This window comes from Nerophis ophidion, linkage group LG06 (genome assembly GCF_033978795.1).
Source record: "Nerophis ophidion isolate RoL-2023_Sa linkage group LG06, RoL_Noph_v1.0, whole genome shotgun sequence".
Classification (NCBI taxonomy): domain Eukaryota; kingdom Metazoa; phylum Chordata; class Actinopteri; order Syngnathiformes; family Syngnathidae; genus Nerophis; species Nerophis ophidion.
The window spans coordinates 40508338-40534389 of record NC_084616.1 but is presented as its reverse complement, the minus strand read 5'-3'; the positions used below and the strand labels follow the sequence as shown (position 1 = coordinate 40534389).

The window sequence follows — 26052 nt, the reverse complement described above, 5'->3', positions numbered from 1 at the left end:
AGACTGTAGACGGAACTGGCGGAAAAACACTGTTGGGTGGGGAGTTGAAAGTAGGCAAACACAGGCACGTTTTGTAATAAAGACACGATTGGATTCACGCTGGGTATTAATAACATGACAAGACTGAGCAATGTGTGGGATTCTTTGTACGGGCAATCGAGGTAGCACAATGACACAAGTGCGCACAAACAGATTAGTTTGTTAGGCACAATGTTTGGCCGTACGATATCTGAGATGCTATACTTTTGTAGAAAACATATTGCTACGAAAGGTGGGGCACACGAAACCGGAGGTACCACTGTACTCTACAATGGACTAAAATGAGTCCACGCTGTACCCGTAACCCATAGCCAAAGCAATTCCTCACCCCAGATTTGCATTCACATGCGTTGTTTGTGTTGCGTATACTTTGGTTTACACAGTTAGAGACAGTGTTAAAAAGGGTTTAACCAGGCCCTGATGGGCTGCGTCTTCTTGTACCCCCAGGTGAGGTGTGCCACAAGTCCTACACCCAGTTCTCCAACCTCTGTCGCCACAAGCGCATGCACGCTGACTGCCGCACTCAGATAAAGTGTAAAGACTGTGGCCAGTTGTTCAGCACTACCTCTTCCCTAAACAAGCACCGCCGCTTTTGCGAGGGCAAAAACCATTACGGCTCTTCGACGGGGATGTTCAATCCCGGCATCCCCATGAGCTCCAGCCCTATCATTGCTAAGGCCAAGTCCCACCACTCCCACCTTCCTGGTCTGAACCAGTCAGGTTTAGGCTTCACTGACTACTTTCCTTCCAGACCTCACCCTCATGCTGGCTTGCCCTTCTCGCCAGGACCTCATGGGTTCCCATCCCTCCCTCACGGTTTCCCAGGCATCTTTCCCCCATCGCTCTATCCACGACCGCCGTTATTGCCAGCGAGTTCTATGATGAAGACGCCCCTTGGCAGCAGCACTCAAGAGGTCAAGCTCCCTCAGAGTCCTTTAGACGGCCCTCCATTGTCCTTGGTTAGCTCCACAAACAGTAATGGAGGCAACAGTAAAAGCCTGGCTGAGGACAAAGATAGCGAGACTAAACTGGATTTCTCCTCTGGTGGAGAGGCGAAACCCAAATCCAAGATGGCAGACATTTCAGATGGCAGCGACCTCGAAGACGTCAATACCACAAGCGGAACGGATTTGGACACCACAACTGGTACGGCCTCCGGCGATGGTTCCGACTTGGAGAGCGATGGAGACAGTGAACGTGAGCGCAACGGCAAAAGACGGAAGTCATCCGTGGCCCTATCAAATCAAGATGGACACCGCTTAGACGACACCAACAGCAGAGTGTTACCAGCTGTGTCCAATTCAGGCAATCTCTCCATCGATCGTCCATTTTTGTCCTCTGCATCAACACAGCACTCTTTTTTCCCTCCTCCCGATGAGCAAGCGCTCCCGCCCACCACCATGAATCCTAACGCGGCCACTGACTCCATCAAAGCCATTGCTTCTATTGCTGAGAAATACTTTGGTCCAGGTTTCATAGGCCTCCATCAAGAGAAGAAGATGGGTCCATTGCCCTACCACTCCATGTTTCCCTTCCAGTTCCTACCCAATTTCCACAACTCCCTTTACCCATTTAGCACCGATCGAGGTGCCCTCACGTCTGGCCTGTTCTTTAAGGGGGAGCCTAAGTCACCTCGTGAGCAACTGCATAAGATGGTTTCTGGTGCTCTTGGTGCTGCACCGACTCAGACGGGAGAATCACCATTTGATCTCAGCACAAAGCCCAAGGAAAGCAAGTTATCTCCTCCATCTCCTACTAAACCCTCAAATCCAAACACTAATACTGGGAGCAGCAGCGGTCCTTCAGTAATATCAAGCAGTGAAGAACAACCGCTGGACCTCAGCATTAACAGCCGAAGCCGAGTGGGTCACAATGGCATGGCGGCCGAACCCCACGGTCAAAACAACCACGTCTACGGAGTTGGAAAAGGGGTGTCGATCAAGGATGAAGCTCCCGGCTTTCCACATGCCCATTCCCAGTCACTGCACCAGTCCCCTATGGCACCTCACCAGCAACCGCAAGCACATCCACACCAACCGCCGCCTCTACACTACGCCAAACCCTCCGCCTTCTTCATGGACCCCATATACAGGTATTTCTGCTCCAATTGGACCACTAACCTCTACTCACACATAAGCCATGTTAGTCGAGAACGGTGTTCTTGATCAGATGATCTCTGACCTTGGTACGTAACCCTCTGCCTCGTTGTTGGTCCAGCAGGGTGGAGAAGAGGAAGCTACTTGACCCTGTAGGAGCTCTGAAGGAGAAGTTCCTTAGGCCCTCACCTCAACTTTTTCATCCACAGGTACAGTACACCTACACACATTTCTAGAAAACCTGCAATTGCAGAAAATGTGCACCTTGTTACCAAATGTGACCAGATGTTATTTGGTATTTTCAGTATTATGTGAATATGCTCCCTTTCTGCATCCCACGATGCTCAAACTTAAATTGATGCACCATTATTCTTCACCGCTGAAGCGATGTTCTCAAGGGCTGTATGGCTTCTTCCTTTGTTTATTGAATGGCGCCTGTGGACTTAGTCATTTCTACCTTTTTTCTAGAAGACAGTCTTGCAGTCCCTTTGATAATCACTCGCATTGTTCCTCGGTCCCCGGGTCCTGGCTGTCTGTACAAATCTTGATTGTTAAGAATGATAGTATTAATGCTAATAAAAAATAGAATACTAAGCATTTCAATGGTAGCAAAATGTCTCGGTTGGCTAATCTTAGCCGTGGCATTGTTCCACGCACTGGGAGCCCACAGGCCTGCTAATAATTCAACCTCCTCCAAGTTTTTATTTTTTTCTGTGTGGCGGGCTGGCTGGCTAGATAATAGCACCATGTCCATCAAGGACATCCTGTGTTTGTGTCCAGTAGAATGAGGGGCTCTTGTTGGGGAAACGGTTTAATCTGACCTGGAAATCTGTTGAGTGTGACTCTGCAATACATGGAACTCGCCGCATATGCGGACCGATGAACACTTGCATTCGTCAGCCGTGGAGATTCTGGAGATGCTGCAAATATGTGGTACTGTGATTGTATTCACTGGTTAATAGAGATTGCTCTATAACAGATTTTATGTTTGACTTTTGAAAATGGTAATTGATGAAACAAGGAATTAAGTGAAAGAATTAAGTGCCTCACATCATCTTTAGGTCATGCCACCTTTATGTTTCTTCTGGTAAGCAGCGTAACATGCACTGTCATGACAATTACAGCAAATTTTCACTCAGTTTGGGTCAAAATCCCTTCTGATGTTCCAAAAAAAAACCCTGCCATGACCAATTGCCAGAACACATACAGTGGGGCAAAAAAGTATTTAGTCTGCCACCGATTGTGCAAGTTCTCTCCCTTAAAATGATGACAGAGGTCTGTAATTTTCATCATAGGTACACTTCAACTCTGAGAGACAGAATGTGAAAAAAAAATCAAGGAATTCACATTGTAGGAATTTTAAAGAATATATTTTTAAATTATGGTGGAAAACAAGTATTTGGTCAACCATTCAAAGCTCTCACTGATGGAAGGAGGTTTTGGCTCAAAATCTCACGATACATGGCCCCATTCATTCTTTCCTTAACACGGATCAATCGTCCTGTCCCCTTAGCAGAAAAACAGCCCCAAAGCATGATGTTTCCACCCCCATGCTTCACAGTAGGTGTGGTGTTCTTGGGATGCAACTCAGTATTCTTCTTCCTCCAAACACGACGAGTTGAGTTTATACCAAAATGGATACATGGATGATACAGCAGAGGATTGGGAGAATGTCATGTGGTCAGATGAAACCAAAATAGAACTTTTTAGTATAAACTCAACTTGTCATGTTTGGAGGAAGAAGAATACTGAGTTGCATCCCAAGAACACCACACCTATTGTGAAGCATGGAGGTGGAAACATCATGCTTTGGGGCTGTTTTTCTGCTAAGGGGACAGGACAATTGATCCGTGTTGAGGAAAGAATGAATGGGGCCATGTGTCGTGAGATTTGGAGCCAAAACCTCTTTCCATCAGTGAGAGCTTTGAATGGTTGACCAAATACTTATTTTCCACCATAATTTACAAATAAATTCTTTAAAAATCATACAATGTGAATTCCTGGATTTTTTTTCACATTCTGTCTTTCAGAATTGAAGTGTACCTATGATGAAAATTACAGACCTCTGTCATCATTTTAAGTGGGAGAACTTGCACAATCGGTGGCTGACTAAATACTTTTTTGCCCCAGTGTAACCCAGCAGGCACAAGACATTCAAACAACGTGAGAACTTGTTGAATTCGGTCTTGACTTTGAGCAACTTAAACCTAACGTTGAAACAAAATGCTTTTTGACATTGTTTAATCAACAATGGGTTCTGATGTTGTTTTGACCGTGAAATTTTTGTCATTTTCCAACCAATATTTTACAACACTTAAAACAACATGCTTCCTGATGTTTAGTCAATGTCGGGTTGTGACGTTGATTCGACCATTGAAATGTGGTCATTTCTCAACCAACAATGTGAATCCAACGGCAGACATCAACATTGTCTCCATTCACAAATGCAACTATTTTTGCAATATTGTTTCAAAGTCAGTTTTAAAGGACATGTGCGTATAATCAACGTTGTATGAATGTCTTGTGCCTGCTGGGAACCAGGGCCGGAACAATAAACCGATTAATTTGATTAGATAAAAGCTTAGATTTATATTCTGTCACTTCGATTAATCGTTTATTGACAGTAACTACCACCTGCTCAGTAGCCTTGTGGTTAGAGTGTCCGCCCTGAGATCGGTAGGTCGCGAGTTCAAACCCCGGCCGAGTCATACTAAGACTATAAAAATGGGACCCATTGCTTCCCTGCTTGGCACTCAGCATCTTGGGTTGGAATTAAGGGTTAAGTCACCAAAATGATTCCCGGGCGCGGCCACCGCTGCTGCTCACTGCTCCCCTCACCTGGAACAAGGGGATGGGTCAAATGCAGAGGATGATTTCACCACACTTAGTGTGTGTGTGACTATCAGTGGTACTTTAATGTTTTAACTTTAACTCTAACTAATAAAAATTGGTAACGTCCGTACCGCATTCAGTGCTGGGAACCTTAAATACATAGACATACTGTAGTTTCTAGACATAGAGCACACATTAACGCGATGGTGTGTGGTTGCCGTGATATATTTGCGGGCAAACAGCGGATTATTTTAGTTGCTAGAGTTTTTTTTATCAAACGTGTAGTTTTAATGTTGATGATGTGCATTTATTTGAAAAAAAGAAGAATGAAGATTGAGGATTGACAATTTCCTCTAAAATACACACTGAGGCTATAAAGTGAGTTTTATCCAATTACTTGATTAATCGGACAGACTAATTGATAAATTACCAAGATAATGAACAGCTGCATCCTTACATGCAACTGAAGCAACAAACAAGCTTCTTTGCGGGTTACAGTTTGGAAAATTGGTCCTAATGTCCCCAGGAAGTTTTTTCTGATCATTAAAACTCTAAGCTTCTTAGTCACCGTATTGTGTGTGAAAGCACGTCTCAGCCTCCCAGTGACTCAAACACAATGCCACCTCTAATTCGGTCTTATGACGGGATAGCCTCCCTCATCTCCCACCCCCCCACCCTCTGCTCGTTCTCAGACTGCGAGTAAACACATCGCGACGGAGTGTCTGTCCCCGTGTCTCTCCCATCCCCTATTCGCTAAAATAGGAAGGATGTAAGCTGTTTTTGGCAAATAAACTCCTACATAACTCCCCTTTGTTCACATGCTTCTCAAAGGGAAGCAGCTATCCGTTGAGGTTCTCAAACTCTATAGTGCGGCACATGTGGAACCCTCCAATGGCTCCTTGAAGCGTTTGCCGGCCTGATAGGAGAAGTGAAGATTTACAGAACAGGAGGAGCGAAGGGTTACGGAAGCAATACTTTTGCGACCACTTAGTGTCTCCCTAATGCAGTGTTTTTTAACCACTGTGCCACGGCACACTAGTGTACAGTGAGATATTGTCTGGTGTGCCGTGGGAGATGATGTCATTTCACCTAATTGGGTTAAAACTACTTTTTGCAAACCAGTATTTATAATCTGCAAATAATGTGCCGTTGTTGAGTGTCTGTGCTGTCTTGAGTGCGGCAGAGTAACCGTTTAATACTCTTACATATCAGTAGGGGGCAGCAGGTAGCTAACTGCTTTGTGGATGTCGGGAACATGGTTTGTTGTGATCACAATATGCAGACCACAGCGGGAGGCAGGGTGCAGGTAAAAAGGTATCGAATGCTTAAACCTAAAGGCATTGAAGCTTAGGGAAGGCTATGCAAAACTAATCTAAAACTGATCTGTCTGCAAAGTAAACAAAGACAGAATGCTGGACGACAACAAAAACTTACACCGTGTGGAGCAGCAGACAGCTTCCACAACCAATCAAGAACAAAATAGGAGCGCAAGACGAGACCTAAGACACTACACACAGGAAAACACCAAAAAGCTCAAAAATAAGTAACGGTTGTGACAGTACACCTACTTTGAGACAAGCTACAGTGATGCATGCTTGGTTAGGGTTTGAATTTATACCCAACAATTGCAAGAACGACTTTTTACTGTCAATATCGGCTGCTGAGTTTCATTTTTTAATGTTTTCTGCTGGTGGTGTGCCTCGGGATTTTTTCAATTAAAAAAATGTGCCTCGGCTCAGAAAAGGTTGAAAAACACTGCCCTAATGCAGTGTTTTTACACCAGTGTGCCGTGAGACACAGTCTGGTGTGCAGGTGCGAGATGATCTAATTTCACCTATTTGGGTTAAAAATATTTTTTGCAAACCAGTAATTATATTCTACAAATGTTGTGTTGTTGTTGAGTGTCAATGATGCCTAGAGCTCGGCGGTGTAACCGTGTAATACTCTTCCATATCAGTAGGTGGCAGCCAGTAGCTACATGCTTTGTAGATGTCGTGCAGGTAAAAGGGTGTCTGGTGCTTAAACCAAAAATAAACAAAAGGTGAGTGCCCCTAAGAAAAGGCATTGAATCTTAGGGAAGGCTATGTAGAATGAAACTAAAACTGAACTGGCTACAAAGTAAACAAAAATAGAACGCTGGACGACAGCAAAGACTTAAAGCGTGTGGAGCAGACGTCGTCCACAAAGTACATCCATACATGACATGACAATCAACACCAAAATTGGAGCACAAGACAAGAACTAAAAACTTTACACACAGGAAAACAGCAAAAAAGTCCAAATAAGTCACGGCGTGGTGTGACAGGTCGTGTCAGTACTTTGAGACAAGAGCTATAGCGATGCATGGTTGGTTATGGTTTGAATTCATATCCAACAATTGCGACGACTTTTTACTGTCAACTGAGTTTCGTTATTTAACAATTTCTGCTGGTGGTGTGCCTCTGGATTTTTTTCCAATGAAAAGAAGGTGACTCTGCTCAGAAAAGGTTGAAAAACACTGCCCTAAAGAGACATGATGTATGTCACCAGATGTCTGCCATGGAGAGCATGACAGAAAAACTGGAGAGCTTCGGTGCCCTAAAACTGGACGTCCCGCCCAACTCGCTGCAGCATTCGGCTCACCCACTCTTCAACTTCCGCTCGCCACCGCCTTCACTCTCGGAAGCGATCCTCCGTAAGGGCAAGGAGCGCTACGCCTGCAGGTCAGTGGAGCCGCAACTTATCACATATTACGTTTTTGTGGGTGTGTGTTGCAGGAATGGTCAAATAAATATTTTTGTCTGTGTTACTCTTTCCCCTTCCTGTATTTTTTTTTTTTTGACGGATTCTCCCATGAAGGTACTGTGGGAAAATCTTCCCCCGCTCGGCAAACCTCACCAGACACTTGCGAACGCATACAGGCGAGCAGCCATACAGGTATTTATTTGTCTTTATTCTGCATTCTGATGGGGGGTTCTCTCCCAGAGAGATCCATCCTTTTTTATACGTTGTCCTCATTAGGGTTGCGGGTGAGCTGGAGCCTACTAGTCAATCACAGGACACATAGACCAACACTCACACCTGTATGGACACATAAAATATAAATATATATATATATATATATATATATATATATATATTAGGGCTGGGCAACGATTAAAAATTTTAATTGAAGTTAATCGCACTATTTCTCCGATTAATCGCGATTAACTGCATTGTATACGCAAAGCCCAAAAATGAATTCAAAAGTAGTGTGTTGTGCACCTTTATTGGAATATTCTCCCACATGAACAAAAGCGCCAAAACATTTGTTGTGCAAACACAATTTAAATCAGTCCTTGTTAAACAGTAGCAGTTATATAGCATATTTTATGAAAATCAATTCAAAAAATGTAAATACAAACATTTAAGCTTATTGCCACTGCCAGAGTATTTAAGTTATCCTGTTTGTTATGGAAAATAAATATAATCTACATACAAATCTCTGAGCCACAATCATAACATCTGAACAGGCAATTTCTGAGGTAACAACAGAAACATTTTTTTATCCGGGATCTTATGTTTAAAAAACCTGTATTATAGGTAGTGGGCTGTTTTAGGGAATTTTTGATCAAATTATCCGTAGTAACAATATTAATAATGTTGTGTTTATTCTGTGTAGTGCACTTAAAATAATTATGACCATATCTAGGAATTGATATGATGGGAATTTTCCGATTGTTTGCTTGGTGCTTTGATAAACTGAACGCATATACATGGTACTATTTGTGATGTTATGAGCCAGGGAAAAAAATAACTACCCTACCCAGCATGCAACAGGAGTGACGAGCATGCGCGGTAGCCCGGTATAGGTTCTGTGTCGCCATGACGGCATCTTGTATGTTGTGATATGTACGCTCTGAAAGTAAACGTTAAGAACTCAGCCAACACTCCTCGTCTGCATTATTGATAAATAGACAGACAACACATATACTCCGCTGCTTCACAGGCCGCTGGATGTAGCCGGCAAAGTATTCCGATGCTAGCTAGCAGGTCTAGCAAGCACGCGTCATTCAGTCCAAAACGGCCCGCTCTATCCACATCCAGAATTGTCTGGCGGTCGTAAGTGATCCCGGAGTGACCACGCTGTAAGCCAGCCATGAAATTTGCAGAATTGTCCGGTATTTTTGCCAAATGTTCCATCTTTACCAAGAGCCCCTCGACGCCGAGGCGTCGCCATCTTGCTAAGAAAAGGCGTTAACAAAATAAAAGCATGTAAACAACATACGCAAATGTGCGATAAAATAATTGTCGGTGTTACTAGATTGATAAATTAACTCGTAATTAACGCATTAATTTGCCCACCCCTAATATATATGTATATATATATATATATATATATATATATCTCCATCCATCCATTTACTACCTCTTATTCCCTTTCGGGGTCGCGGGGGGCGCTGGCGCCTATCTCAGCTACATATATATATATATATATATATATATATATATATATATATATATATATATATATATATATATATATATATATATATATATATATATATATATCAGGGCTGTGAATCTTTGGGTGTCCCACAATTCAATTCAATATCGATTCTTGGGTCACGATTCGGTTCAAAATCGATTTTTTTCCCGATTCAAAAGAATTCTGTATTCATTCAATACCTAGGATTTCAGCAGGATCTACCCCAGTCTGCTGACATGTAAGCAGAGTAGTAGATTTTTGTAAAAAGCTTTTATAATTGTAAAAGACAATGTTTTATCAAATGATTGCAATAATGTAAATTTGTTTTAACTATTAAACGAACCAAAAATATGACTTATTTTATCTTTGTGAAAACATTGGACACAGTGTGTTGTCAAGCTTATGAGATGCGATGCAAGTGTAAGCCACTGTGACACTATTGGGTTTTTTTTTTATTGTTTTTTATAAATGTCTAATGATAATGTCAATAAGGGATTTTTAATCACTGCTATGTTGAAATTATAACTAATATTGATACTGTTGTTGATAATATTCATTTTTGTTTCACTACTTTTGGTTTGTTCTGTGTCGTGTTTGTGTCTCCTCAATTGCTCTATTTATTGCAGTCCTGAGTGTTGCTGGGTCAGGTTTGGTTTTGGAATTGGATTGCATTGTTACGGTATTGCTGTGTATTGTTTTGTTGGATTGATTTAAGAAAAATAAAAAATCCCCCGAAAAAATCCCCCCCCAAAAAATCTAATTTTTAAGAATGAGAATCGATTCTAAATCGCACAACGTGAGAATCCCGATTCGAATTCGAATCAATTTTCAGTTCACCATTAAAGACGTTTGAAAAAGCAATCAAGTGCTTACTCAAACCGCCGCCTTGGTGAACTTCGCAACTGGCACAGCACATTTATTTATCATCATTCAAATATGCAAATAGTTATATCAACAAAAAAAATCATCAAAATGACACCATAGCCGAAGTCAAGGTGACAAAACTATGTGGGTTCTTCCGAGGATGTCGTAGTGGTTTGTGCAGCCCTTTGAGACACTTGTGATTTAGAGCTATATAAATAAACATTGATTGATTGATTGATTGAAAACTACAATCTTAACCAATGTGACCATAGCAGATTTAAGTGTAACATGAAACAGAACAAAAGCAACAAATTTAGAAACACACTTTTACAATGGAGTTTAGGGTGCGCATCGTGCATTCAACCAATTTGCAAGCGCTGCATGGAACTCTAACTAAAAAGATGATGTTCAAATTGACTTAAGTCTTTGCATCTTACTGTTTTGTTGAGTGGATACTTTACAATTTGCTCCACAACAGGAGCAGCTGATCATCTTTCAACACTGTAGACATGGGTTGAACTTGAATTGCATCCTGTGGACACGTTTATAATGGCAGTTTATTTCATTTAAAAAAAATTGCTAATTTTTATATTTAGCAAACTGACCTTGGGGGCCGCACGGACTGTATGTTTGAGATTTCTGGTCTATACACTTTAGCATGAACCGCATGCAAATTCTACTACATAATACTTGCAACTGTGCCTCAGAAGCCTAAGAAAACAAGATAAAAACCAAGGTTCATTATTCTGAGCTCAGGGTCAAATGTTAGATATAAATAAAGGATTATTCTCAAACAATTAACATTTATTAGCACATGAACACACACAAAAGTGCCAAAAATTGTTACGGTTGAGTACCAGCATGATTCCCAGGCACCTAAGATAGACTCCAGCTCACCCTTGACCCCGAACAAAATAGTGGTTAAAAAAAAAGTGTATTTTTGGTGTCAAGTATGGCATTTTTTGTATTTCTCTCTGCTGTGCTTCTCTCTATATTCTTATTCGCCAAACCAGAAAGGCAAGATGTCATGATGTGTGTGTGTGTGTCCCGGCAGGTGTAAGTACTGTGACCGCTCATTCAGCATCTCGTCCAACCTGCAACGCCACGTTCGCAACATCCACAACAAGGAGAAACCCTTCAAGTGTCACCTGTGCAACCGCTGCTTCGGTCAGCAAACCAACCTGGACCGCCATCTCAAGAAGCACGAGCATGAGAACATTCCTGGTAGGAGTCTCTCCCTCTCTCTTAGTCCACACTCCATTGGAGTCGCTGGGTCTTGTTAATAGACTGACTAATGGATGGCACACATTACCCATTTGGAAATTATTAAGTTTTGCCCTCAATAAATGTTTCGTGAAGTGCGGCAAACAAACATAAACACCAAAAAAAAGAGGGGAAAGACACTTAATTCAAGAGTTTGCCCTTACTTTTCCTCTTGCCTTGCCAAAAATAGCCTTTTTATGCCCGCTATGGAAGTCACTTTGATGACGTTTTTGAAGTGAACTGAACGCTTTCATTCAACAATTCTATTTGCTTAATATAAATAAAACAAAGATGTCATTTTATTCTCCTCATTAAAATCTGGTAAATTACCGTGACACCAGCATGTTTTTTTTTTTTTAAGAAAATATGTCATTATTACAGTTCATGTACAAATTATACAGAAATCCTGCTGAGTTCCAATGTAACATAACACATGTTAATATCTCCCTGATGGTATAGCGAGATGAGACCATTGCTTACATTAACCCTTGTAATATTTGACATTTTTCCGACGTTGTTATATAGCATATGTCTAAGAATTATTCAACTAAACATACGTTCAATGTGTGCGTCTGTGTGTTAACGTGTGTTAATGTCTATGTCTGTGCACAGTGAGCCAACAGTCTGGGATGCTTTCCAACTTAGGAACCACCGTCTCCTCGCCAAACTCCGAGCCAGACAATCATGCACTTTTAGATGAGAAGGAGGACTCGTACTTCTCAGAAATCCGTAACTTCATTTCCAACAGTGAGATGAACCAGGCCTCCAGCTCTACGGACAAGAGGTAAATAAAAAAAATAAAAAAACATTTTTGGTGCAGTTTATATTCCTTTCACATAAAGCTGTGTCGAATATGTCCATGCTTATGCAGCTAAATAAGTTAACCACAGTAATACTGTGTAATACTTGGGATGCAAACAGACTGTACAAGTTGGTAGAGAAGGCCACTAATGTGGTGGGAGTGGAGCTGGACTCTCTGGCGGTGGTGTCAGACAGGAGAAGTCTAGCAAAACTCCTAGCCATTATGGACAACACCTCCCACCCACTACACTCGGACCTTGCGGAGAGAATGAGCACGTTCAGTGGAAGGCTCAGACTCCCAAAATGTAACACGGACCGACACAGGAGGTCCTTCATACCGACAGCCATCAGCCTGTATAATGCATATGTTCCTTCTTGACTGCACTTAAATGTAGAATATATGTAGAATATATTTAAATTATTCATATATTACATATATAATATATGTCATATATTATTTATTATTATTATTGTTTATTGTGAGCGAACTGTGGTGCTGAATTTCCCCCAGGGATCAATAAAATACTTTCTATTCTATTCTATTCTAATACGAGTATATCCCGGTACTATGTAGTGCAGTGACACAAATTAGTTTCACTCCAAACTCAACATTGATAGTTTTTATAAAGGCAGATTTGTACCTCCACCGTGCCTAATAAAGTGGTCAGTTGGTGTACATGACTGTCAAAAGACAACAGGACATGCACTCTTGAGAGTTTCAGGTCAAGTTGCAGGCTGCACACGTTCTAAGCGCTTGTCGTTTGGCGCCCTCTATTGGCTTAAATGGTTTGACACGTAAAATTTTAGAAAAGTTGGACATGGAAGTTGAAGGGAAAAAACAGTGACAAAAAATAGAAAATGTTAAAATATTTTCCGTGTTTATTTTTAAAATGAAATACACAGTATAATGAAGGAAGTGTTGAGGATAATAGAGGTTGAGTTGCTTCATGGTCTTCACGGTAGAAGAGGGGTTAGTGAGTCCGCTTCACAATACGAAGGTCCTGAGTAGTCAGGGTTCAATCCCGGGCTCGGGATCTTTCTGTGTGGAGTTTGCATGTCCTCCCCGTGAATGCGTGGGTTCCCTCCGGGTACTCCTGCTTCCTCCCACTTCCAAAGACATGCACCTGGGGATAGGTTGATTGGCAACACTAAATTGGCCCTAGTGTGTGAATGTGAGTGTGAATGTTGTCTGTCTATCTGTGTTGGCCCTGTGATGAGCTGGCGATTTGTCCAGGGTACACACCGCCTTCTGCCCGATTGTAGCTGAGATAGGCATCAGCGCCCCCCGCGACTCCAAAGGGGGGCGCTGGATGGATGGATGGAGTTGCTTCATTAAATGAGAAGAAAACTAAATGTATGGTGATTAGTGCTGCAAGGACAAATTGTGAAGCAAAATTAAATCAAGTGGAAGTTGATAGAGTATATGAAACTAAATTATTCGGAATAATAATTGATCATAAACCACAGATTGAATATATAACAGGAAACATATCCAAATCCATTGGTATTCTTTATAAAGTGAGACGCACACTGAATAAGAAATGTCCACATATGTTGTATTATTCTTTTATTTTTCCATATCGAACATATTGTGTTGAAGTTTGAGGAAATGTTTATAAAACAAAACATAGACCCAATAATTAAGCTTAAAACATTAGAATAATGCACAAAGCGTGCTTCTATGAACTCACCAATCCACTACTCATAAATTCTAATGTAGGTACATTTTCAGATATTGTGTTTTTAAAAACAATGGAAATTATGTTTCGAGTAAAGAACAACAGCCTTCCGGCTTGTATTCTTAGGTTATTTAAATTAAGAGGAGAAAACTATTATTCATGGGGGATATTGATTTTTGAAATATGTAAAGTAAAAACGAATATAAAATACAAATGTATTTCAGTTTTAGGAGTTGAATGGTGGAACAAGCTCAGTGATGAGTTGAAGACATGTAGTTCTTAAGAAAGTCTTGAAAGATGAAATAATATAAAAATTATAAAATATTGCAACAATTACTTTCATACCATTGATCTTTTTTTTAACCTTGCTGTTACAGGCAATCTAATTTTCAGTGAATGTATAGGATAGGCAAATATAAGCCTTGGCTTCAGCCTATTCCTTTTTCGGTCATTATTTTTCTTTCTGTGTGTGTCTGACTGTTAATATGTATAATATGTGCTGTTAAATTGATCACACAAAATGGTTGATTATATGACCAAAAAAAAACATTTCATTCATAATAGTAAAAATAATATTTTATTTATGGAATGCTTTATTAAAACATAATACCACTAGTTTAAATGGTAAATAAAAAATAAAATGTAAATGTATAAAATAGCCAATACAACACAAAAAAAATATGCATCTTGCACTCATTGCCTGCTCAGTGGCCTTGTGGTTGAAGTGTCCGCCCCGGCCGAGTCATACCAAACAGTAAAAAAATGGGACCCATTGCCTCCCTGCTTAACACTCAGCATCAAGGGTTGAAATTGGGGGTTAAATCACCAAAATGATTCCCAGCCGCAACCACCGCTGCTGTTCACTGCTCCCCTCACCTCTCAGAGGGTGAACAAGGGGATGGGTCAAATGCAGAGGATAATTTTCACCACACCTAGTGTGTGTGTGTGTGTGTGTGAAAATCTAGATTCCTAAAGTAGCCTTAGCTTGACGCTCCTCTACTATCACATTCACTCCGCTTGCTGCGGCAACAACAAAACAAAACTCCAGACGTTCTTCTTCGTTTGTATGGTTTACTTGTGATCTTAATAATTCAAAACATAAAACAGTAACGATGTGGGAACAAATGAATGACAAAATAAAGAGAGTTTGTCGCAGTACAAGTTAGAAAAAGTATGAATGAGAATAAGTATGAGTGAGGTCCAAAAACTGTGTGGCTCGATTCCACCGCCATTACCCATGACACCTTGCGTCCAAAAACCCCCCCTTGCCAAACAGATCCTTCCGCCATATATGCACTTAAAACAGTTATGTCATCAAATAATTTTGACAAATGTAATAATTACAATTAAAGTGAGCTTTATATAATTACTCTAAGCATTCAATAAATACATTTCTTATCATGCAAATAAAGTAAATAATCCCCTTTTGGCTGAATAAACATAAAGCACCTTCCATAAAATGTAAATTAACTTAAACAGTATTTAGGCTCCTACAATTGGTACTATAACTTTAACTTTAACTTTAACTCATGTGAGTCCTATGTTCTGAGATGAGGTGGCAACTTGTCCAGGGTGTAACCTGCCTTCCGCCCGATTGTAGCTGAGATAGGCACCAGCGCCCCCCGCGACCCCAAAGGGAATAAGCGGTAGAGGATGGATGGATGGATGGATGGATGGATGGAGTCCTATGTTGGAGCTCATCCACAGCTGGCATCTAAGCAAAATATGTAGAAGTAAAGTGAAAAAATGATATTTCAACCCCTTAAAATTGTACCGCACACAGCGGAAGCAACCAGTTATTCCAAATCCAAACTTTATTATCTGCTTGTCATTTTGACTTCTGATTCCACAGCCATTTTTTCATCAGTTTGTCGGTAAATAATGACGATCAAATCAAGGGCTGACTTTGTAGAACTACATTAACAGATCTATGCTTTCACTTTTGCAAGGGGCCCTATGAGGATGAAAATTGGTTTGACTAACCAAATTTATCATAAGACAATGTGTCTGTTTTTTTGTTTCGTTTGGTTTAATTTTATAAAGTGCACCATACCAAAGTATCTAAAGTCCAGGTAGCAAGAGTTCACCTTTCTTTACTCGGTTGACGTAAACATACCCGAGTCTCACAGTCTGTCTGTCCAAACCCCCCTCCTCTTGTCAACATGCATTAAAGCCAGCAGACTCTGTGGCAATTCATCCAGCATGGCTGCCATCTGGGATCAATACCGAGTCTCATCCACCGCGGCCTGACACTTTAATATCGGTAATTCAGACTAAGCGTCGCTCTTTCGGTCCTCCCATGCAGCGGACGGCTCTCCGTGTTTGTTTGCTTATGAGTGACACAAGCTTACACCTGACTATTTGTGATGGCGCCGAGGTGCCTTTGCATTCACCTTTTTAGAAGTGCGTGAAAATATCCACGAATGCTTTCCCGATTGGGGAAGTCAGGGTTCGCCAAGTACGAGTATGACTGGATATTTGCCCCCCTGCAGTGTTAATGAGCACGATCAAGTCCATAGGCCGGTGGTCCTCTGACTTTTTTCACCAGAAAAAAACTAAGTGCCACCATAATGACCGACATTAAAATCCAGCACAAATCCTCCACATGACACCTCTGCCCCGGACAGGCTAACCTCCTCCAACCTCCGAGGACAAAGTTCCAAATAATGGGAGACCAGGCTTGCTGTTCAGCGGCTCCCAGTCTGTGGAATGTTCTCCCTGACCACCTGAGGGGAACACAGACTGTAAATGTTTTTTAAAAAGGCTTAAAAACCTTCTTTTTTAAAAAAGCCTCTTTTTTAGATATATGTGTGCTAGTCCTACGATGAAGTGGCGACTTGTCCAGGGTGTACTCTGCCTTTCACCCTATTGTAGCTGAGATAGGCTCCAGCGCCCCCCGTGACCCTGAATGAAATAAGCGGTAGAAAATGGATGGGATGGATGGATAGTTCTAGCTATTAGGCTGGTTTCTTTTTTTTTTTTTCTTTTTTTTCTTTTTAATGCACTTTAGCAATTTGAGGTTGTTTGCTCAATGTAACATGTTTTTACAAATGAAATCTATTATTATTATTAGTAGTAGTAGTAGTAGTGTGGTAGGCCTAAGTATTCATCTAAAAAAAAGGCAGATGTTTTATTTCATGTTTTGGGCTACCGTAACATCATGCACAGTTTTATCAGTAACACTATGTTTGAATATTTAATGAAGTTATTCTTTGGCATGCCACTAGATGGAGCTGTTTGAGAATCATTACCATAGATCGACTTCCGTGATATGGGAAGTCGAAGCTGGTCCCTCATCTGGGACTGGGATACTCATGTCTGCCAATTAGGACCCTAATGGGGTCACTCGGGTTGATCCGGGAGATCCACTGATGATGGAGGCCCACCCCCTCCCATCCATCCGCCGTACCCTTACCCCCCGCCTGCTAACCCAAACAGCACGTTGACGTGTTTAGACTAAATGACAAAGCCCAGGGAGCCCCGTCATGTCAGAGCTTCTTTCCCTGGACACAGGCATGGACTTTTTCCCAGCTTGGCAATTTGATTATAGTGATATTTAATCTAGATTGAAAGAGGACTCGACACACACACACACACACACATGTTTACCCACCCACAATGTGTGACCCATTCCTATGCACCTCCCCAGAGGTAATCTTGTCTCATTTGATAAATGTCCACTGTGTGACCCAAAAAAAAAAGGGTAACTTTGCTGTCCCACAGGAAATGATATCATGAGCCATGTCATGTGGTCTGGGGGTGATGGCGGGGGCAACGGGGGGTTCTTTATGGAGATTGTACAGATGGCAGGGGTCATAATATAAACATTTACTGTACGGTCGCCACATTTGCACACTTTTTCTGTTTTTTTTGTTTTTTTTACCGAGGAAACATCTAATTAATCATGGGGGGGCTGTTTGAAAAGTGCCCCAAGGCGGTGTGTCGACACCCATGTTGTTTGTGTGCTTTCAGGAGTGGCGCTTAGGACTGTTAACACAATATCTGTGCTTTGCTTCCTCTTGAGTCACCATGAAGGGATTGGAAACACCAAAATAAAATACTTTGGTGCCGCGTTACAGTGACGGTACTCGGAGTTTGCAGATTGTATGGATATTGAAGTCAAATTAAAAGTTATTGTAATAAAAATAATAACAAATTAAAACTGCGGGCAGTGTTGAACGGCTCCTTCCCGATGCTCTGACCCGTCACCTAACATTTCGGGACCTCCAAAATATGACATTGTTTGTCATACCTGACGCGCCCGCAAAATATGGGGACTTTTTGTGCATATAAACGCCCTCGAAAATGCATCCAAACATATAGAAGAAAGAACACAGCAGCCACATAGAGCCATTGGCTCGGGCCCTAATAAAATTAAATACAACAAAACAAAATTAAAAAATTCAAATAAATCAAGCCACTTCAGACTTTATGCTCCCTGTACGATCAGTGCCAGAGCTTGGTCCGCATTGTCGGCAGTAAGTCGGACACATTTCCAGGGAGGGTTGGACTCCGCCAAGGCTGCCCCTTTGTCATCGATTCTGTTCATGACTTTTATGGACAGAATTTCTAGACGCAGTCAAGGCGTTGAGGGTATCCGGTTTGGTGTCTGCAGGATTAGGTCTCTGCTTTTTGCAGATGACGTGGTCCTGATGGCTTCATCTGGCCAGGATCTTCAGCTCTCACTGGATTGGTTTGCAGCCGAGTGTGAAGCGACTGGGATGAGAATCAACACTTTCAAGTCCAGAGTCCATGGTTCTTACCCGGAGTGCCGTCTTCGGGTTGGGGAGGAGATCTTGCCCCAAGTGGAGGAGTTCAAGTACCTCGGAGTCTTGTTCACGAGTGAGGGAAGAGTGGATCTTGAGATCGACAGGTGGATCGGTGCGGCGTCTTCAGTAATGCGGACGTTGTACCGATCCGTTGTGGTGAAGAAGGAGCTGAGCCAGAAGGCAAAGCTCTCAATTTACCGGTCGATCTACGTTCCCATCCTCACCTATGGTCATGAGCTTTGGGTCATGACCGAAAGGACAAGATCACGGGTACAAGCAGCCGAAATGAGTTTCCTCCGCCGTGTGGCGGGGCTCTCCCTGAGATAGGGTGAGAAGCTCTGTCATCCGGGAGGAACTCAAAGTAAAGCCGCTGCTCCTCCACATCGAGAAGAGCCAGATGAGGTGGTTCGGGCGTCTGGTCAGCATGCCACCTGAACGCCTCCCTAGGGAGGTCTTTGGGGCATGTCCAACCGGTAGGAGGCCACGGGGAAGACCCAGGACACGTTGGGAAGACTATGTCTCCCGGCTGGCCTGGGAACGCCTCGGGATCCCCCGGGAAGAGCTGGACGAAGTGGCTGGGGATAGGGAAGTCTGGGCTTCCCTGCTTCGACTGCTGCCCCCGCGATCCGACCTCGAATAAGCAGAAGAAGATGGATGGATGCAATTCAGATTGTCATCATCATTTGTAGCAAATACGATCAAAACCTGAACTTGTGAAACCGAGTTATTAACGTTTCGTGTTTTGTGGCGAACCATCAGATCAAAGTGTGGCGCCATGTCCCGCCCACATCCTGTCCTTTACATAACATTTTTGGGCAATTTATCATCACCTATCAGTTCTGTATGCGCCTCTGATCAACGAAAGTGCAAAAATGACAGTTAGCTTGATTAACGTGGACCCTGACTTAAACAAGTTGAAAAACTTATTTGGGTGTTACCATTTAGTGGTCAATTGTACGGAATATGTACTGTACTGTGTAATCTACTAATAAAAGTTTCAATCAATCAATCAATAAATGGCGTAGAGCAGTTTTTGCCGAGAGTCCCCACCCACTACACATAATTAAGAACAGGTAGTGACCCATCAGGTATTTCAGGGTGTCATCATCGTCATTTCTACCAAATAAGATGAATATCTAAAATTTGTGGAGCCGAGTTATTGACGTTTCGTGTTTTGTGGCGAATCATCAAAGCAATGTTTGGCGCCATGACACGCCCCCATGATACGACCAGGCAAAATGTTTCAGCAATTCATCATCACATTCATGTGTAGCATCTGTAATTTGAACCCCGACTCGTTTGGCCAACACCCCTTGGAGGGGTATGACCCCTTTTTTTCACCCGAAAATGGCTAAAAACCATTGAATACCACGCTCACATCTTAGGCATCGGAACATGTAGTTTGCAATTTATCATTATCTATATTTTTAGTATCTGTCATTCAAACCACGACTCCTTTGGTCAAAGTCCGTAGAAGGAGTTGGTTAAAGTACGACCACTTTTTTCGCCCAAAAACTAGAAGATGAAAACCAAGATGGCTTAATTCCTGTTCATTTTCAAGTATGGGTTCCTGAGACTTTTATGTGGGTTTTGTCATGATAGACGTCTCCTGCGATTTTTGTGTCGATACGTGAATGAGATAGAAGGGGCTAATTTTCTCAAATTTTAAAGGTGGTGCTGGAGAGCCTATTTTGAAATCAAATGTAATATTAATATATTTTTGCCATACCTGTCGCACCTGTAAAACATGGGGACGTTTTGTGAATGTTAAGGGCCCAATAAAGGCGTCCAAACGTATAGAAGAAAAAAAACAGCAATTTCAAAGGGGCCCTCGCGGTGCTCTGCATCGCACCTATGGAGCCTGCACACTAAAAAATGTTGGGTTAAAAAAATAACCCAATTTTATTTAATATTTTAACTCAACATTTTGGGGTTAATTATTTCAACCCAACTTTTCCATTAAATTATTCTACCAAAAAGTTGAGTGATGATAACTTAATGTTGGGTTATTCCCAAGACTAACTATTGGGTTGAATTATCCATCCATTTCCCACCGCTTGTCCCTTTTGGGGTCGCCGAGGGTGCTGGAACCTATCTCAGCTGCATTCAGGCAGAAGGCGGTGTGCACCCTGGACAAGTAGTAGGTTGAATTATTTAACTTATATTCAATTCAAAGTGTTCAGACCACAGAACACGTTTACACTCATGCATCAGTCCATCTTCGATGAGCTCAGGCCCAGCAAAGCCGGCGGTGTTTCTGGGTGTTGTTGATAAATGGCTTTCGCTTTGCACCGTAGAATTTTAACTTGCACTTACAGATGTAGCGACCGACTGTAGTTACTGACAGTGGTTTTCTGAAGTGTTCCTGCCAACTTCACTGGCTTGGGGGTTTTTAAGTTGACTTAAATTACCATTAAATGCTGAAAAGCAATTTGCATAAAAAAAACCACATATGTTGATGCTTTAACAGTAAAATGACGCTTAACAACGCATCTAACCTGTCTTGACTCTTGTCCCTGGGCAGACCTGACCTGGCCGACACAGACGGGCACCACCCGGGGGGCCGCACCTTGTCCAACTCCAAGCTGGCCCTTCAGGGTCTGGAGGAGGAGGAAGATGAAGCTGAGGGCGACGACGAGGAAGAGGAGGAGGAAGGCAGCCTGACGGAGAAGTCCCACGACGATGCGCCCGAATCCCTGTCTCCCGTCGCGGCGCGCGTGTATGAAGAAGAAGAGGACGAGGAAGAGGCCGCTCCTTTATCGATGAGCTACGAACACTCTCGCAGGTACACGGTCGTTTTCTACCAGCGATATGAAGGACTACATTCTAATGCGAGTACTAATCAATAATACACTCAGTGGTGGTGATACTCTCTACTCTCTTCAAATCAAGTCCACATTGTACACAAAGGGCCTGATCTACTAAGATTCAAATTACATCATATTAGTGTATAGGTTGCCCTCTAGTGTGCTCTGCGGACCACCACACACTGCTACGAGAGCCCGGACTTCAGGGTACAACACGGTTTTATTTTCAGTTGTGCTAGGCTTTTGCTTTCCAGCAAAATTGTCTTTTTCTCTCTGTCTGGCTCCCAATCCAACTGCTGTGTCTCGTTCCGACTGCTGTGTCTCGTCCCGGCTGCTGCTAATAAAGGCGACAGGTGGTTAGATAACAAGGCCCACCTGGGCCCTTTACTCCCATGTCGCTGTCTTCGAGGCCGGTCCTTGCACACCCTGTTCCGCGGCAGGCCCGTAGGACACGCCCGCTCCACAAGTAGTAATGCAAATTGCACGCCTCTTTAGGCTTGTGGAGGCGGATCTCCACACAATCTCAGGCGGGAAAGTCCAAAAATTGTGTATGCAAACTATAAAGTTGCGTGTACTATAAGTGGCCGTGTTGGGGGGCTCTACGAAGACTGCGCGTAAAATCGGCTCAGATCGATTGTATTTAAATTAAGTTTTTGCGAGTTACCATGGAAACACTCATAAGGTGCAATCTGGGCTGTTTCGTCATGTTTATATTTCTAGGCTATAGAGAAGTGTGATCTGGATAACAATCTATTTTTAGCATGCTAGAGGTGCGCTCTGGGTGGCACCGCAGTGTTTTGATGTTGCTCTGGAATTATCCAGATGCAAGAAATGGCAAAAAAGTGTTTTATATAGGAGTTTTATTATAATGGTCACGTCCAAAATGCAGCCCGGGAGCAATTTATGGCCCATAAACTGAGTTTTGTTGGGAATGAAATGAGGAAAAAATATATAATATCTGTTTTTAGCTTTTTAAAAAACGCTGCTGCCCTCGCGACCCGACCTCTGATAAGCGGAAAAAGATGGATGGATAAATATATTAAAAAAATATAAAAATTGCCCTTACTTACTTGACTTTTCAGTATGCGGCCCTTGGTGGAAAAAATGTAAACACCTCAATTTAAAATATTAAAAGCTCTCCAAAAAAATGTTGATAAAAAATAAACAAAGTTTAGTTTGTTAGTTAAAAAAAATAAAACAATACTAACTTCTAAAACAATTAATTTGAAAAATTAAAGCCACCATAATAAACACTGTTAAAGGTGTAACTGGACATTGACATTTTTGTACAGGCAGAATTTTTGACAAACTAGGTTGTGCAGAGACACAATATTGTTGTTGTTTTTTCTTTCTATTCTTACATGGGAAGTAAACAACAATAAAAATGTAAGAAAAAAAGCAAACACAAGCTGAAATATTCCAACCAATAAGTAATACAAAGCTGACATAAATGTATGTCTTTCAACATATATAATATCTGTTTTTGGCATTTCTTAATATAAAAAAAATATAAAAATGGCCCCCGCATTCTTTGACTTTTCAGTATGCGGCCCTAGGTGGAAATAAGGTAGACACACCGATCCAAAAAATTCGAAGCTCTCAAAAAATGTTTAATAAAATATGAACAAAGTTTAGTTCGTCAGTTAAAAAATAAAACAATACCAATTTATGAATTGATTAATTAGAAAAATGAAAGCCACCAAACTTACAACTGTTAAATGTGTAACTGAACATTAACATTTTTGTACAGGCAGAATTTTTGACACACTTGTTTGTGCAGTTACACAAAATTGTTTTGGTTTGTTTTTTTCTATTCTTATATGGGAAACAACAATAACAATGTAATTAAAAAAAATGTTCTAACCAATAATTAATAATGATATACCCGATTGTAGCTGAGATAGGCGCCAGCGCCCCCCGTGACCCCAAAAGGGAATAAGCGGTAGAAAATGGATGGATGGATGGATACTTAGTCACCATTATTACAAAGCTGACATAAAGTTATGTCTTTCAACATATATGATATCTGTTATTTGCATTTTTTAAATAAAGAAATATCAAAATTGCCCCGCATACTTTGACTTTTGAGAATGCGGCCCTCGGTGGAAAAAGTTTCGACACCCCTGTGTTATAATAATATACAGTGGGGCAAAAAAAGTATTTAGTCAGCCACCAATTGTGCAAGTTCTCCCACTTAAAATGATGACAGAGGTCTGTAATTTTCATCATAGGTACACTTCAGCTGTGAGAGACAGAATGTGAAAAAAAAAATCCAGGAATTCACATTGTAGGAATTTTAAATAATTAATTTGTAAATTATGGTGGAAAATAAGTATTTGGTCAACCAATCGAAGCTCTCACTGATGGAAGGAGGTTTTGGCTCAAAATCTCATGATACATGGCCCCATTCATTCTTTCCTTAACACGGATCAATCGTCCTGTCCCCTTAGCAGAAAAACAGCCCCAAAGCATGATGTTTCCACCCCCATGCTTCACAGTAGGTGTGGTGTTCTTGGGATCCAACTCAGTATTCTTCTTCCTCCAAACACAACAAGTTTAGTTTATACCAAAAAGTTCTATTTTGGTTTCATCTGACCACATGACATTCTCCCAATCCTCTGCTGTATCATCCATGTATCCATTCTGGTATAAACTCAACTTGTCGTGTTTGGAGGAAGAAGAATACTGAGTTGCATCCCAAGAACACCACACCTACTGTGAAGCATGGGGGTGGAAACATCATGCTTTGGGGCTGTTTTTAGGAAAGAATGAATGGGGCCATGTATCGTGAGATTTTGAGCTAAAACCTCCTTCCATCAGTGAGAGCTTTGAATGGTTGACCAAATACTTATTTTCCACCATAATTTACGAATAAATTGTTTAAAATTCCTACGATGTGAATTCCTGGATTTTCTTTTCACATTCTGTCTCTCACAGTTGAAGTGTACCTATGATAAAAATTACATACCTCTGTCATCATTTTAAGTGGAAGAACTTGCACAATCGGTGGCTGACTAAATACTTTTTTGCCCCACTGTATGTCAAACATGAAAAAACATACATTATTAAAAAAAAAAAAAACAGACACAAACAAATCAATTGAATTGGGTTTGATCACTCACTTAAGTCATTCAGCTGCTGTAAAATTATAAAATGTCATTGCTGAATAGACGATAGGGATAATATTTTTATTTCTGACAGTCCAAATATGTTAACACGTCAATGCTCCTTTCTCACCGCCGTTTGTGCGTAACTGTGCCAGATATCACACAATTTTCCAACATGTTAAATGTATACGCAGAACAATTTTAGTTTCGATCAATCACAGTGTGAGTGCTCAATGGTTATATTTTCATCTCCCAGTATTGTGGTCGTTGTGATGATCGTCATATATTCTGCAGAGTAGCTTAGTAGATCAGCTCGTTTTTGATACACGCAAACCTTTAGTAGATTAGGCCCTAAATGTGGACGATTTATCCTCTGATTGCCGCGTTTGTCTCTGGTTGTGTCCTACATGTGTGCAGCTGTTGTTAATAATCCCCTTTCTCTTCGAACCCTTCCTCCTGTCTCAATGGCACGCATTTCCATTTCCATTCCAACTGTTTGTCCATTTACTGACCCCGTCCATCCGCCCGTACGTCCACATTTGTGCCGTCCGCCTGTACCGTCACCTCCTCCAGGTGTTTAGAGGAGGACGGCCCCCTCCTGGACCTTGAAGGTCTTTCCAGCTTTCCCAAGGGCCTGGAAGGCTTACGTAAAGCATCCGGCGACGAGCAACACTTTGACATCAAAGACATGTTTAGCGCTTCACTAGAGTCGGACACCTTCAAAGAGACCTTGTACAGGCAGGCTAAGACGCAGGTATGTGACACCCGTCAAGAACATACAGTGGAACCTCTATCAAACATTTGTCCAGGGGAGTCCAAACTATGGCCAGTGGGTCAAGTGTGACCCGCTGACGTCATCAATTTTGGCTCGAGTCAGCAGTTAATAATAATAACAATTCAATGACAGTTCAATCGCTGTTGATTCGAAACAACCTTTCCCAGTCATAGCGCAAACTGCAACCGACACAGGAAGTCAACTCACGGTCACAACTAACACAACATGATCACTGAACTCTGCGAATATTATTAAAAAAAAAATGTCCAATCACCAAACATAATTCAAAATTACATGCATTTAAATCCACTACAATGCACGATGGGGGGCAAATAGCAAAACACTCTCTACACGTATCCATGTTTACCGCATTTTAGCTGCTTGATATTTCTCTTTAAATACAAATCTTTAAAGGGGAACATTATCACAATTTCTGAAGGGTTAAAACCAATAAAAATCAGTTCCCAGTGGCTTATTTTATTTTTCAAAGTTTTTCTCAAAATGTTACCCACCACGCAATATCCCGGAAAACGGCTTCAAAGTGTCTGATTTTAACCGTCGTTATATCCACCC

General features: G+C 41.6%; 1 protein-coding gene across 9 annotated transcripts in view; it reads left to right on the top strand.

Moving 5' to 3' along the window:
* prdm16 (PR domain containing 16) overlaps nt 1-26052 on the top strand; it is a 583842-nt gene that overhangs the window by 550770 nt on the left and 7020 nt on the right. For 5 of the 9 annotated variants that reach the window (XM_061903780.1, XM_061903778.1, XM_061903783.1 and 2 more), the window contains 7 exons: nt 454-2131; nt 2257-2344; nt 7497-7669; nt 7806-7883; nt 11333-11502; nt 12154-12325; nt 21315-21575. In XM_061903780.1, the coding sequence (XP_061759764.1) occupies nt 454-2131; nt 2257-2344; nt 7497-7669; nt 7806-7883; nt 11333-11502; nt 12154-12325; nt 21315-21575 (2620 nt within the window). The remainder of the gene's footprint in view (nt 1-453; nt 2132-2256; nt 2345-7496; nt 7670-7805; nt 7884-11332; nt 11503-12153; nt 12326-21314; nt 21576-26052) is intronic. The other 4 variants (XM_061903782.1, XM_061903781.1, XM_061903779.1 and 1 more) reach the window with 3 other exon arrangements.